Source organism: Dermochelys coriacea, chromosome 2 (genome assembly GCF_009764565.3).
Source record: "Dermochelys coriacea isolate rDerCor1 chromosome 2, rDerCor1.pri.v4, whole genome shotgun sequence".
Taxonomy (NCBI): Eukaryota; Metazoa; Chordata; order Testudines; family Dermochelyidae; genus Dermochelys; species Dermochelys coriacea.
Genome location: NC_050069.1, coordinates 158,773,905 through 158,790,184, shown reverse-complemented (window position 1 = coordinate 158,790,184; position 16,280 = coordinate 158,773,905). Strand labels below are relative to the sequence as shown.

The window sequence follows — 16,280 nt, the reverse complement described above, 5'->3', positions numbered from 1 at the left end:
GCCTCGCTCCTCTGTCAATGGGTTGAGCGGCTTCGTGGTTTCCCCAGCCGGGAAGTGACGAAGGCAGCGACGTTCACTGCCCAGTACAGCGACCGACGTCACGCACGTGTCCACTCGCAGCATCATTCACAAGTCCGGTTGCCAACTTCCCCATTACGCAAAGCTGCCCCTGGCCCGGCGCCCCCGGCTCCAAGGCTCCGCCCCCCGCTCACTCCCAGCCCCCCTCCCTCCGCCGCTCAGCCCAGGGTTGCCAACTTTCTCACCGCACCAACCTGACCGCCCGAGCCCCGCCCCTTCCCCCGGCTCCGCCCCCTGCTCACTACGTCCCCCCCCCCTTCGGTGGAAAGAAAAGGAGGACTTGTGGCACCTTAGAGACTAACACATTTATTGGAGCATAAGCTTTCGTGAGCTACAGCTCACTTCATCGGATGCATTTGGTGGAAAAAACAGAGGAGAGATTTATATACACACACACACAGAGAACATGAAACAATGGGTTTATCATACACACTGTAAGGAGAGTGATCACTTAAGATAAGCCATCACCAACAGCAGGGGGGGGAAAGGAGGAAAACCTTTCATGGTGACAAGCAGGTAGGCTAATTCCAGCAGTTAACAAGAATATCAGAGGGACAGTGGGGGGTGGGGTGGGAGGGAGAAATACCATGGGGAAATAGTTTTACTTTGTGTAATGACTCATCCATTCCCAGTCTCTATTCAAGCCTAAGTTAATTGTATCCAGTTTGCAAATTAATTCCAATTCAGCAGTCTCTCGTTGGAGTCTGTTTTTGAAGCTTTTTTGTTGAAGTATAGCCACTCTTAGGTCTGTGATCGAGTGACCAGAGAGATTGAAGTGTTCTCCAACTGGTTTTTGAATGTTATAATTCTTGACGTCTGATTTGTGTCCATTCATTCTTTTACGTAGAGACTGTCCAGTTTGGCCAATGTACATGGCAGAGGGGCATTGCTGGCACATGATGGCATATATCACATTGGTAGATGCGCAGGTGAACGAGCCTCTGATAGTGTGGCTGATGTGATTAGGCCCTATGATGGTATCCCCTGAATAGATATGTGGACAGAGTTGGCAACGGGCTTTGTTGCAAGGATAGGTTCCTGGGTTAGTGGTTCTGTTGTGTGGTTGCTGGTGAGTATTTGATTCAGGTTGGGGGGCTGTCTGTAAGCAAGGTCTGGCCTGTCTCCCAAGATCTGAGAGAGTGATGGGTCGTCCTTCAGGATAGGTTGTAGATCCTTGATGATGCGTTGGAGAGGTTTTAGTTGGGGGCTGAAGGTGATGGCTAGTGGCGTTCTGTTGTTTTCTTTGTTGGGCCTGTCCTGTAGTAGGTGACTTCTGGGTACTCTTCTGGCTCTGTCAATCTGTTTCTTCACTTCACATGGTGGGTATTGTAGTTGTAAGAATGCATGGTAGAGATCTTGTAGGTGTTTGTCTCTGTCTCAGGGGTTGGAGCAAATGTGGTTATATCATAGAGCTTGGCTGTAGACAATGGATCGTGTGGTATGATCTGGATGAAAGCTGGAGGGATGTAGGTAGGAATAGCAGTCAGTAGGTTTCCGATATAGGGTAGTGTTTATGTGACCATCGCTTATTAGCACTGTAGTGTCCAGGAAGTGGATCTCTTGTGTGGACTGGTCCAGGCTGAGGTTGATGGTGGGATGGAAATTGTTGAAATCATGGTGGAATTCAAGAAGTCAAGAATTATAACATTCAAAAACCAGTCGGAGAACACTTCAATCTCTCCAGTCACTCGATTACAGACCTGAGATTGGCTATCCTTCAACAAAAACACTTCAGAAACAGACTCCAACGAGAGACTGCTGAATTGGAATTAATTTGCAAACTGGATACAATTAACTTAGGCTTGAATAGAGACTGGGAGTGGATAGGTCATTACATAAAGTAAATCTATTTCCCCATGTTATTTCTTCCCCCAACCCCACTGTTCCTCAGACGTTCTTGTTAACAGCTGAAAATGGCCCACCTTGATTATCACCATGAAAGGTTTTCCTCCTTCCCCCTCTCCTTCCTGCTGGTAATAGCTCATCTTAAGTGATCACTCTCCTTACAGTGTGTATGATAAAACCCATTGTTTCATGGTCTCTGTGTGTGTATATAAATCTTCCCCCCTGAGTTTTCCACCGAATGCATCCGATCAAGTGAGCTGTAGCTCACGAAAGCTTATGCTCTAATAAATTTGTTAGTCTCTAAGGTGCCACAAGTACTCCTTTTCTTTTTGCGAATACAGACTAACACGGCAGCTACTCTGAAACCTGTCATTATGCAAGGCACTAAATTTAGCCGTATAGAGTGGAAATCTATCAACTTCATGAAAAAACTTGTACAGATACAGACAGACATCATCTTCCTCTCCAAATGCAAACAGATGGACATCATACCAAAAGGACTGAAGGTAAAAAATCCATTACAATCTACATACCCCACAGACTATGCTGACAGCTTGTGCCACACACTCTCAAGGAAACTGCGGAACCACCTGATCAACATCCTGTACAGCAAACAGGGAAAGATTAAGAAGGAGCTCTCAAAACTGGATACTCTCATAAAGAACCAACCTTCCACACAAACTTCCTCGTGGCTGGACTTCACTCTCCCCCACCCTCCCTGGGCTGGGGCAGGGGGCTGGTGTCAGGTTGCCAAAAGCGAACACCCTTGCCCCACTCCTTCTCAGAGACCCCACCCCCCTCTCTTGCTCAGGTTCACCGGGCTGGGCAGAGAGCTGGGACACGGGAGGAGGTGAGGGCTCCGGCAGGGGGTGCGGGCTCCAGGGTGGGGCTGGGGATGAGGGGGCTTGTGGTGCAGGAGGGGGCCCTGGGCTGAGGGGTGGGGCCAAGGGGTTTGGAGTGTGGGCGGCGACTCCCGGCTGGGCCAGCAGCTTGGGGTGTGGGAGGGGGTACGGGATCTGGGCTGGAGGTGCAGGTTCCAGGGTGGGGCCAGAAATGAGGGGTTCAGGGTGTGGGAGGGGACTTCAGGTTGGGGTGGAGGGTGTAGGCTCTGGGGTGGGGCCAGGGATGAGGGCTTTGGGGTGCAGGAGGAAGCTCCAGACTGGGGCAGAGGGGTTCAGAGTGTGGGAGGGGACTCAGGGCTGGGGCAGGGGGTTGGGATCCAGGACTGGGCGAGGGATGCAGGCTCTCGGTGGCGCTTACTTCAGGCAGCTCTTTGGAAGCGACCTCGTGTCCCGCTGGCTCCTAGGCACACAGGCTACCGGGGGCTGTGAATGCTTCACCTGTAAGCAGGCACTGCCCCCGCAGCTCCCAGCGGCCGTGGCTCCCAGCTGGAGCCAGAGGGACATGTCGCCGCTTCCAGGAGCCACGCAGAGCTGACTGCTGTGACCAACGGGACTTTTAGCAGAAAGCCACCAGAGTCCCTTTTTGACAGGATGTTCTAGTCCAAAACCAGGATGCCTGGCAACCCTACCAAGCAGCTCAATAGTGTTAATGAAATCCATTCAATGCTCTTCGTACTACATTTTTTTGCACACCAAGTTGATGTCATTACATCTCAATTAAGCATGTCCATAGAAGGGGCTTCTTAGGCTGAGATCACTATAATCTGCAGGTGAGGAAAAGAAGTTTGTGGAGGCTAACTGAATACTTTGCTAAAGCCAGGTGCACTTAGGAGAGAGCAGCACATTAGTCAGGGCTTGATTTTATCAATTGATTGATTTGTTTTTCGCATCTCCGTGGTAGGTAGCCCACCCTGCGATGCAGGGAAAGATTGCTAATGAAGTGGGCAGGGTGGGGGAGGCCCTCACAGATGGAAGGTGGGGTGGGTAAACCCAGTTACCAGCAGAGGCCAAGAATGCTTCTTTCCCATTTGCACTCAGATAGAAGGGTATGTCCTCCTTTCTTCTGTGTGGACTTTACTTAAATGTATGGGTCACCTCCACATTGTAGCCACTCATCTTGGACCATCTTGAAACACTGTCTAAGGCAGGACATTATTAGCAGAGGTCTCCATAGTGAAAACATTAGATCTGTGTTCCATGTTTCACTGGCTTCATTTTTGCTTCTTCATGCAACTCAAGGTGGTGACATTTGTATTCTGTATGGTTGTATGTTGGGTGGCTGCTGGCCACCTCAGAGACTGCCTTTCTCCCCTTCAGCTGAGATCACCAAATTATTTTCTGTTATGAAGCTGTACATTAAGTCACTTTCTTTTGCTGTGCCTATGCAAAGCCCCCCCCTTTAAAAAAAAAAAACCTCAGCATTTTGCCTGAGAGACTGAATTCAAAAAAGTCAAGGAGTTATTTAAAGGAGTTAGGTTATAACATTGGTTGGGGCCATTGGCCTGCAACAGTCTGAAATTGTTTTGAATGCTCCCACTGAGAAGCTTAAGCTATGAGTAAGCATTTTTACAAATATCACTAGCTTTCCAGTATTACACCCGTTTTTAGCCCCAGAGGTTACTGGGCCTTAAATCTATTACTGCTTCCTCCTTCTATAAGTGTTTGGTGGGGGGGTGGGGGAGAAGAGCTTGTCCATATCTTCCATACTTCATGCCAGCCTCATTAAGTGAAACAATTCTTAATTACATAATCATTATCGGAAGATGTGTGCCATGGTATCAAATATCCACAAGTAGTATTTTAACTTCATTATATTAAATTCTCGATAACTTATCACAGAATGGTGTTATTGTATATTAAAGTACAGTCAGTAGGGAACGGATTAATCAGCAGGATTTCTATACTATACACCACAATGATCAGACAAGCAACAAAGAAATTGATTGTATTTTCCGTATTTTATTTTCCTTTTCCCCCTTCATTTACTGTAGCACAATAAGTTAAATAAAAATATCAAGTCAAATTCTGTACTGCCACATGGGCCACTGCAAATTGGGAGTAACTCCAATGAAGTAAAAGGAATTATTCCAGATTTACACCAATGAGACTAACAGCAGAACTTGGATCAAAGAGAATACCACTAAAAGTTTGATATTTTAAGTTACTCAAACAATAAGGAGCAAGATGTTCTATAATTCTGAGATTTTGCAGCTCTAAGAATGTTAGTTTTTGTTTGCACCACATTGCAGCCAAAAGGGGACTTGAGGAAGGGAGTTAGGGGGTGAAAGTGTGGTTTTACTCCAACTTACAAATTGTCTTTTATGAAAGACATTATAGGAACGTTAGCTTGAAAGATGCAAATAGTTCCAAAGTAATACAGCAATTGAGGGAGGTGTTGAGAAAAATGAGGCTAATGAAAAGGCAAAGAACATCTTTATCTTTTATTGAGATAGCAGGGGGTGAAAAAGTACTGTGTTTTGTTTTTAAGACAGGAAGGAAAAATGGATTCAATAACTGAATGGGAAGTGTGCTTAACCCGTATAATTAACAAAACAGTATTGCTTAAATGAGTTCTGAATTCATGTTTTAGCTTTCAAAATTTCCATTGATTTTAAAAATTCCCATTTTCTGCCCTCTCTTCCTCAGCAGTAGTCCACTGCACTTTTTTCTAATATTGAAAATGATTTTTTTCCCCAAAGATTAAGGTCACGATTGTGGAAAAAACAGATATAAATCTTCCATATTTGGGAAACTACTATTAGTCAGTCAATCCACACTAAAAATCCTTGGGGAAAACTTTCTACATGCAAAGTCATTAATTTTCCCAAATGAATTAACTCATTTTTAGATTTGGTTATCAAAATAAATTTTCAGTGCATAATATATTGGCAAAAAAGATGCAACAAATACCCATGTTCTTTTGAATTACACAAGCAGAAATTCAGAGTAGCAGCCATGTTAGTCTGTATTCGCAAAAAGAAAAGGAGTACTTGTGGCACCTTAGAGACTAACAAATTTATTTGAGCATAAGTTTTTGTGAGCTACAGCTCACTTCATCGGATGCATCCGATGAAGTGAGCTGTAGCTCACGAAAGCTTATGCTCAAATAAATTTGTTAGTCTCTAAGGTGCCACAAGTATTCCTTTTCTTTTTACAAGCAGAAATGACATTTTAAGATGCAATCGTAATAGGTTTCACTTTTATTACATTAACTGAAAGCCTTTGCCTATTATAGCAGAACTGTGATGATTGCTCATAAACACCACAAAGATTGCACTGTTTTTTCCCAGATTAAAGAACTACTAAGGAGCAGCAGTTATATCTAACCTACCCTGCCCAGCTCTGTTCACAGGGAAACCCTTCTATGCTACACACACTCCTGAAAGTTTACTAAATGTAAAAAAAATGTTTAGAGCAGGTGAGGACTAATTCCTCGCTTGATAAGAGGCTGATCCTGCACCCACTGAATTCAGTGAGAGTTTTGCCATTGGATTAAATGGTATCAGGATCTGGCCCAGAAGCAGTATTTGCTGCCCTGAACTGGGGCTATCACTGGAATGGATATAACTCTGCTCCTCTCAATAGTACTGCAGTTCCAGGCAAACATAGCATGACCACAGGGCTCACGCTGAAAGCTGGCATCACATTCCTAATCATGAATATAATTACTTCCTATCTTAAAAACAGCTCTTCCTAAAGATTTGTAATGAGAAACAAAATACATTCATTTTAAGCCAAGAGCTTGTTTGTCAAGTTTCAGGCTACTGCAGACTTTTATAGACCATGACCATTGGGTGTAATATTGAAAACTATTACAACTTTAAAGGAATACTGCAATTTAACAGAAAAGTGCAATTTTACTGAAAATATGGTCACCTCATCTAGTTATATTTGGTATAATATAACATCTAATTTTTTAAAACTTTCTTTACAACAAAAACTACTAATTTTTAAAAAGCAACAGAGCTACCATATTGCCTATCTGATACCAGATTGTGACACTGGAAGTTCTCTGATTATGACTGCAGGAGAAATGCTGGAGGACTGCCACTATTTTGAGGTCCATTATTTTATTAGAAATTATTTAACTGTATTGAAATATGATCAAACACTTACATTTTCAATTTTTTTTTCTGATAAAGAGAACTTACCTTAAAACAACTATAAAAACACAGAGATTCTCATGCACTTATCTGGCAAGCAATCAAGAACACCCCTAACTTCCACAGAGTCTAACGTAAGTTGAGGGTCCTCGGCTTGCCACCAGATCAAGTGCTTATTGATGAATGCTTTCCTAGTAGAAGTAGTAGTGAAATGGCAGCTCTCATTATGAAGATGCTAACAATGGCAGGACATTTTTAAACCTCTGTTTTGAAATTTCACTTTGTAATACACATGATAGATTAATAAATATTCATCCACTAATTCTCAAGGGAATAGACATTATCAATTGCAATTTTCTGTAAAATACAGCAACTCAGTGAAACGCATAGTCAAAAAATACTATGATAAAATATCTCCATTCTCAGAGCTTGACTGGACTGACCACTTCCTGTCTAAGCAGTATGAATTATCCAGTTCCATTTCACACCATTACTCAAAGGGAGAGTATACCACAGAAAACATATACATGCTCTATACACAGTATATCAGAAATATGTATAACGAAAAAAAGTGCCAAGGTGTTCACTGAAATTTAAACACTAGTTAAATTAAGTACCATACATTTTACAGTACGTTCCATTTATTCAGACAGTTTAAGGCTGAAATAGTTACAACTTCCACTGTAGTCAAGTTTTCCTATATTTATGAACACATACAAGTGTTAAGTAGGTATAGATGTGTGATACTATTTATTGCTCTAAATGTTCTACTAGAATGCTAGATGTCGCAACTATTGTATCAACCTGGCTTTTTCAGTCAAGTTAAAGTCCTACAGATGCAACCTATATCACTTGTATGGTTTTCCAAACTTGTCTTTTGAGCTGAAAATAATTTTGATGATATAATGTGAGAAAATGAGAGAGTAGAGAAAAATGAACAATTTAACAATAGTGTCCTTGTAAAAAGAAAATAGTGGTCCAAAGTTGCCCACCTCTTGGAATTGGATAATGTACTATAGTATTTAGTTAACTAAAACATGCATAACCATCCACCACAAAGACATTTCTGTATTTCTTCAGGAAGGATTGTTTTCTTTTGAAAAGAACAACTTTGAGTGAGTGGTAAATGTGACAACCAGCAAGTAATGATTGACTAGTACCAGTCTAAACAGACTGGGCTTTAAAGAAAAAAAGAAGCTGAATATGTGCTCCAAAACAAAGAGCAAACTTTTCTTCTTGCTCACAGAGCAATTATTTCTCCTATTTATTGAGAGATGCCTCATTCTGCCAGTGCCAAGTTCTTTGATTGTAGCTTATCCATTTCTTGACCAATACTTCCTTCAACTGTGTCACACTGGGCAAGAAAACCCTGAAAATAAAAAACACAAACAAAAGTTAAATATGAGAATTACTGTGGAGTGATAAACTATTTCCCCAAGAGTAAGATTTTTTTTTTAAAATGACAATACTCCTACCATGAAGTTGGAGGTAAAGTCAACTCCACAGTTTCTTCTCGGTTCAGAAATGGCCACCACTTTTGCTAGAGCTTATTAAGTAAGTGAACAGAAAATTCACTTCATCCATTACCCAGTAGAAATCTAATATATTAGCTCAATGAGGACAGCAGAGTGCCACATTTAGCATCACCAATCAGCAATGGGGGGGGGGGGAAGAGAGGGGGATATGGCCTATTAACTGTAAATCCCCTTTCGTGTTTTCTCATGTACAGCTCAACATATCTCTGTACTTGCACCAATACTGCAAAGAATTCCTGTCCACTGAAAGCTGTATCAAAGCAAACTAAGCAACCTTCATTAAACCTACAAATCTTACATCTCCCAAGTGCTCTAGGGCACTGGTTTTCAAACTGGTGGGTGGGGGATGGGACTTCGGCCACTTAGGTGTCTGGGCCAGGGCAGGGCAGCAATGGGGACAGCATGCAGGGAGTCTCCAACAGTGGTGGTAGGGAGTAAAGGCAGCAATCTGCTGATTTCCCCTCTGGTGCCTTACCCTACCCCAGACAGCCTGTGGCAGTGAGATGCTCTGGGCAAGGGGTGGAAGACAAGCATTGGTCTGCTTCGTGCTGCCTTGGGCTCCTCTGGGGATGGACCCAGCCAGATCCCACTGCTACCCTAGGCATGAGCCACTCATTCCCCTCATTGATTCACTCTCTGTCCCTGATAGGCAGGAGTTTGCAGGGGCAGGGGAAGGAGGCCATGTTTATGTGGCTTCTTTGGAGAACGGGGGACACAGAAATAAAACGAAAAAAGCACTTCGCAAACCTGTGCTCTGGGGAAAAGTGAACCTCATGTCTCACGCTGGGCAACCATGTGCAGAAAGGGGGTGAAGGGATTCCCTTCCCAACTCAAAGTGGTAGTTCATATCACCCTAAAAAATTCAGTAAGGGATATCCCAACCAGTGTATGTGTCTCACCCACGACTGTGAGCTCTCACATCTCATCAAATACCAACTACATAGGGTGTCCTCTGATTACAGAGAGCAGGTAAGAGCTGATGGTCCCTGTCATAGTTCATGACTAGAATCCCGTGATTCTCTGCTCTTAGACTGGGTCTCTGGCTCCAGCCCCGTGTACCAACCATGACTGCTCAGCAGGCCCAGCTGGGCTTCACACCTGCAAGTCTTTCTTCAGGGAGCTGTAACCAGCGGTTAATACAATGGAAAAGTACAAAGTATTGTTTAAGCTGAACAGCAGGGACACAGCAAAACAAGAGAGAAAAGACTGTAAAACAATCACTTCGTTTACAGTGCTGTTGTAGCCTTCCTGGTCCCATGATATTAGAGAGACAAGGTTGAGTCCTGAAGAAGAGCTGTGTAGCTCGAAAGCTTGTCTCACCAACAGAAATTGGTCTGATAAAAGACATTACCTTGCCCACCTTGTCTCTGTAGGACAATGAAGCAGTCTATACGCAAGTCTATTTCTGGAAGGCCCAACTGCATCAGACTCCCTATGCAGGGCATGTCTATGGCCCAATCTACACCTAAAACTAGAAAAATTTCATGCACTGAGCAATGAAGTTTAGGTCAACCTATCCCCTGGTGTAGACATGGCTAGTTCAATGGAAGGATTCTTCCATCAACCTTGCTACTGCTTCTCAGGGAGATGGATTACTTGCGTTGATGGAAAAACCCCTTCCGTGGATATAAGCTGTTACAGCAGCACAGCTGTAGCTGTAAAAAGAAAAGGAGTACTTGTGGCACCTTAGAGACTAACAAATTTATTAGAGCATAAGCTTTCGTGAGCTACAGCTCACTTCATCGGATGTAGCTCACGAAAGCTTATGCTCTAATAAATTTGTTAGTCTCTAAGGTGCCACAAGTACTCCTTTTCTTTTTGCGAATACAGACTAACACGGCTGCTACTCTGAAAGCTGTAGCTGTGCTGCTTTAGTGTAGATGTACACCATGTCAGCCTGCTCCTAGCAAACAGTCCCTGTCAACAACTCCCTCCCAGCCACAAATGTCACTTTTATCCCCCCAGAAACTATGTCTTAGGTTGCCCTGGGTTTACAACTTGTGAGACTCCTTCACCCTTCTTGACAAACTGGTCCCTTGAGCTGCATGGGGCAGGGATGTCAGTCAGAGGGGGGCAAATGGGTCTAGTATTGTGGTTCAAATGGATAAGTGGGTGGTTACTGGAAGCTATTGTTCTCCTTCCTGCATACATACAACCAACACCTGCTTCAATTAAGCCCTTGTAATCAAATAGCAAACCACATTACAGCAGCAAAACATGTAACATTCATGAATTACACAGCAACTCCAAGTCCCTCACAGTCCCAAAAGCAGTCTTATATCCCCCACAAGAGGTGAAGGGAGTCAACAGGGAGACTGGCAGCCTTAAAACTCGCCTGTTCTAAAGAAACAGACTGATATTACACCACAGAGAACCACTGGCCTGGTGGAAGATATAATCCTCCTCCCATGACCCTCTTTGAGGCAGAGTTTCATATTTACCATTATTGTAATACAGCTATTTAAATATTGTAATGTAGCTGAATGCACAGCATGTTAATTTTATGTATTTAAAAATTTAACAGGGTCAATCAGCACTTGGGTACCTCACATCAATAAAGCCAGTCGCTAACTAATGCATTCTTCTATAAACTTTACAGAACTCCCTGTTATTAAATTAACGGACCACACAGGGTAGTAGGCCAAATCAAACAGCTGCTGTCCATTTTATACTGCAAACTGAAACTCTTACACCATTGAGAGGATCAGGTGCCAGAGAGGTTTGTGGGCACCACTGAGAACACTACTATTCTAGTGGATGTGGAATATGGAAACTTGTCTGCCTCGTAGATAAAATCAGTAGTTCACTTAGTTTCACTCTATTTGTATCAGGTTTAATTGACTAATTTTAGCAATTAAAGTGGATACTTACTTTTTAACGTTATATTATTTATATTATAGTTGCAATTAGAGACCCCAATAAAATTGGGAACCAATTGTGCTAGGCATATATAAGCACATGGATAGTCCTGATCTCTGCTCGAGAGCTTACAACCTTAGACCCTAATCCTGCAACTCGAAGCACATATGATATCCCTGTGCCTACACAAAGCCCCACTGACTTCAGTGGGGCTCTGCATGAGCAATGGGGTATGTCTGTATGGAACAGCTTCCAGGATTGAGGCCCAAGAAAAAGCTTCCTCTATAAGATATAAAACTCTTTTCTTAATTTATGCACATTTTATGAAGTCACCTGCCAGAAGTTTCTAATGCCATATACAGAATGCACGCTGATTCATTAACAGAAGCTTTTAGTATTCACACTTCGTGCATTGTAACTGCTCTATTTGCAGCATTACCAGAGAAGACAGGTTGCTGGCTCATATATGCCCCACAGAAGGCATGCTCTACTGCCCTTGCAGGTGGAGAACCTATATCAGCACTAGTAGGACTACAGAATATTTATTTGGCCAGAATTAACTTTCCCTATCTGTTTGTTTCATCCATCTGTTGTGTACTAAGTTTTTAAGTTCTTTAGGGCCAGGACTGTCTTATTAGGTCATGTCTGTACAATACCTGCCAGGATGGGACTCCAATATGCGACTGGTGCTATTGTTATACAATTTACAACAGCAGCAGCATCACCGCCTACCTACAGATGCCATTCTCTTTTTTTCTGGAGGGCTTAAGATTCTAGTAAGAGAACTCCACTATGTCTTCATATTGAAAGAAGCGTAATCTGGGGATAACTGTGTAAGCAGCACACAATAGGAACAAAAAAAGTATTTTACCCAGCATATTTCTTCTCTAACACAGCTTTCATTCTTGAGGTAAAGGAGATCAGTTCATAGCAAAGTAAATATTATATAAAAGAAAAAAAACCACAAATATCCTAACTCTGTTTCATACAAATTAATGGGGAACTCTGACTCCTACCCTTTTTCACCTATCTACCAAGGTGCTATTTTTATGGCATACATGTCTGTCTGCACTTGCATTACTCCATCCCATACAGATGGAGGAGAGCTAAAGTGAGAAGTGTTTTTTCTTGCTGGTAATCAAACAGATTCCACATCATCATACAGCCATGGGCACCAACCGCTAGCATAATTTGTAAATATTTGACAACAACATAAACTCTGTAACTCCATCCCTTTTTGTATCAGTTTATAAAATATTGGTGTGTTACTGCTCTTAGAGAGGCTTGATAACCCATCCCTACAAGAGATCAGCCAAAGCCTAGAAATCCAAAGGATCTCCTGGGCTCTAACCCTGGGCCTTTTATTTTAGCACAGAGGTGGGCAAACTACGTCCCGCAGGCCACATATGGCCCATGGGACCCTCCTGTGCGGCCTCTGAGCTCCTGGCCCAGGAGGCTAGTCCCTGGCCCCTCCTCTGCTGTTCCCCCTCCCCCACAGCCTCAGGACGCCGCACTGCTGGCGCAATGCTCCAGGAGGCAGGGCTGCAGAGCCCGGTCTGACCTGGTGCTCTGGGTGGCAAGGCTGTAGCGCCGCCAGCCACCGGTGCTCCAGGCAGCAGGGAAAGGGGGCAGGTGGCAGGGGGAGTTGGATAGAGGGCAGGGGAGTTCGGGGGCTGTGGTCAGGGGTTGGGGCTATGGATAGGGGTCAGAGCGGTCAGAGAGCGGGGAATGGGGGGATGGATGGGGCAGGTGTCCTGGGGGGGTAGTCAGGAATGAGAGCAGGGGCGTTGGATGGGGCAGCAGGGGACAGTCAGGGGTGGGGAGTCCGGGGGTGGTCGATAGGGCAGGAGTCCCGGGGGGCCATCAGGGGACAGGGGGTTGGATGGGGCAGGAGTCCCAGGGAAGCTGTCAGGGGGCAAGAAGCAGGGGGGTCAGATAGGAGGTGGAGGCCGGGCCATGCCTGGCTGTTTGGGGAGACACAGCCTCCCCTAACTGGCGGTCCATACAATTTTGGAAACCCGATGTGGCCCTCAGGCCAAAAAGTTTGCCCGCCCCTGTTTTAGCAGATAAAAAGCAGCAGTGTGTGTGAAGTGCCCAACATTTATTTAATGCAAGACTCACCTGAACTTTTTTCACCAACCCCTTCTTTTTCAGTTTGCAATCACTGAAATTCTCCGGCAGATTCTGCAGTAAATAAATGAACAATTTGATGTTGGTTCATCTTGAAAACAATGTACAAAACGTAAGGAAAAATCTTTTTTTTATATTATATACACACACACACACACACACACACACACACACACACACACACACACACTTAATTACACAGAGGAATCCTTTTAACAGGCATCCTGATAAGGCACGTCTACTTAAAACTGGGATTCAAAGGAATCTATTTCCAAAAGTCTAAACAACAAAGGTTCAGTGGCACAGCTAGTCCATTTAAAGCTACATGCCTGGTCTTCTCTGAAGCTTATTTACAGGAATTAACAAATGTGAATTGGTGTTTTCTGGCATAAGTTTCCTGTTGGGCATCCCTTTGTTCATTTATATTGCTTCAACTTCCCTGCTCATGACATTTGCTACACTAGCTGAGTTTGTGTGTCTGTTTTAACAATTTTTAAATACTTTGCACTTTTGAGGGGGCCATTAAACAGGGCTTTTATTGACATTAACGTGGTACAGTTTTGGACAAAGTTAAGTAACAGGAAAAACTGGTACAGCTGTAAGTGAATGACAATCACATATTCAGTTATAAGAAGATAGGACCTGAGTCTGAGATGTGCTGAGCAGACAGGCCTCCCCTTTCAACCTGCAGGTGCTTAGCTTTTCAGGATAGTAGGCCACAAGAAGAGGGAAGGAACAATCTTTTCTTTTATCCCTAGCCTAATGAGCAATCTCTTAAGCTGTGTTTCCATTTACTATAGAAGTTGAAAATATACCAGATACCTACAAGCCAGAGGCCATTATAAAAAAGTTGGGTTAGGGGCATCAGTGAAGTCTAGGATTAACTCTTGGGTCAGGGACTGTGCCTTTTTTTGTCTTAGTGTAGTGTTTAGCATGCTATGAATGTTACTAGAAACACCACCACCCAGACTCCACACATATATCCTTGCTGAGAGAGAGGAGGGCTGTGCTACTGGGATCTGTTGATGTTTCTTCCTTAGCATCAGCCTCTTGCTCATACATGTCTGAAATTTGAAATCCCCTTCACTCCCATTCCCCTGGCTGGTGGACGGGTAAGGAGTTCTCTTTTCCACATATCACCTTAAGAGATCCCTAACCGTTTAGAAAGGAAGTTGTTTCTGCTACTCAAGCCCCTACCTAGTCTGACTTGGGGGTGGGGACTTCTACCCCTTTAGCTTCAATAACTGCTCAGGCGTTCCCAAGATGCAGCAGTTTAAAGCGGATATAATTCTTGTCAATTTTCAGTGCTGCCCACAGGGCTCAGAATAGCATCAATGTTAATGTTAAGTTCTCTCTGATGGTAAAGAAAACTATGAGCAGCAGCAGAGGCACCAGAGAGGTCCATCTGCAGACTCAGGAAGACAGGACTGCAGCAGTTCACATTTGTAAAGTCCTTTTGCAACCATTAGGATAGACACTTTTTTTTTTTTTAAACAAAAGCTTAAATTCTTTAGAAATTGATGACCACCACTACCACCCCCAGCACCAAACAGAGAATTTCTCCTACTTGCTTCTGAAAAGTTAATTTTTTTTAAGTCCTGTCATAATACAATCCATAAATCCTCCATATCTCCCTCCTTCAACGCCTAATATGGAGTGATAAACCATACAATTGTTAGAAAACATATCCATTCATTCCATGAATCTACTGGTTCCCAGTGTCTAATCTCTCTCACTATAATATACCTTACATCTAATCCATTGGTTTTATCTGCCTTACATGGTCTCAGTTCCTTCAGACTTGCAGCACAGAACCGATTCAGGAGTATCTCTAGCAGTAATTGAAGAGATTCCACATAATCATACAGCCTTGGGTAACAACCACTAGCACAATTTGTAAAAATATCTAACAATATAAACTATGTAACTCCATCCAAGAAGCAATTCTTGGAGGTCAAACACATATTCTCATAATAGTTTAATCAACCCACTCCATGTCCACCTTGCAACATCTGACTTTTCAAATGCTTATTTTAGGTGTCACACCGATCTTTTGTAATAGCTAACGTGTAAGTTCTATTCATCAAGATTTTCTTTTAAAGCAATTAATGACATATTCCCCAATACAATGTATTGCAATGAGCCTTTATTCATTGCAACTCCCTTAACGTGCATCTTTCTATTCCAATGATGCAGGCTGATTAAGGGGAGTCTACTTTATGTTTTTCTTTCACAAATTGAATGCATTGAGGACATTATGAAACAATGAAAAAATAATTTTTAAAACTCCAACATGTTCAAACATCAATGCTAAACCCCAAAATAAATACCAACAAAATAAATGTTAAATCAAAACCAAAGCCTTCAGAGTAAATTATATAACTGCCACTTACAGAAGTTGAAGTTATCTTTTTATTATAAAAAATTCAGAGCAAAGTTTTCTAATGGATTTATTTTGTGGAAGGGAATTTTCCAACTCTACTGAAAGAAAGTGCACACACTCTTCCATCTGATTTTCTATAACGAAATACCATTTTAGTAATAAAAATACCATATCTAGTGAGGGTATGAAAGAGGAATGAGTCAGGGTGTTCAGTACCAAACCAATTTTATCCCCAAATTACTAAAAATTATAATCTGGAGAAACAGAGATCAGGTAAACCTAATTAATAATTGTTTCTCAAATTCAGGGATGAGATTCCACTATTTGTCACAGAGGTTCTTACTGTGCCCTGGGGATGCCATGATTTAGACAAGTAAAATTATTTAAAGATTTTAATAATTATACAAATTTACAAAGAAAAAGAAAAATAGGAAATAAGACAACA

The 16,280-nt window shown here is 42.8% G+C and overlaps 1 protein-coding gene across 5 annotated transcripts in view; it reads right to left on the bottom strand.

The window, feature by feature from the left end:
* Positions 1–6,111: 6,111 nt before the first annotated feature.
* Positions 6,112–16,280, bottom strand: part of BAG1 (BAG cochaperone 1) — a 29,863-nt gene continuing 19,694 nt past the window's right edge. For 3 of the 5 annotated variants that reach the window (XM_043508590.1, XM_038391565.2, XM_043508591.1), the window contains 2 exons: positions 13,444–13,506; positions 6,112–8,297 (listed from right to left, as the gene is read on the bottom strand). In XM_043508590.1, the coding sequence (XP_043364525.1) occupies positions 8,208–8,297; positions 13,444–13,506 (153 nt within the window). In that variant the 3' untranslated portion in view covers positions 6,112–8,207. Of the gene's footprint in view, positions 8,298–13,443; positions 13,507–16,280 lie in introns of those variants that run through there. The other 2 variants (XR_006279145.1, XR_006279144.1) reach the window with 1 other exon arrangement.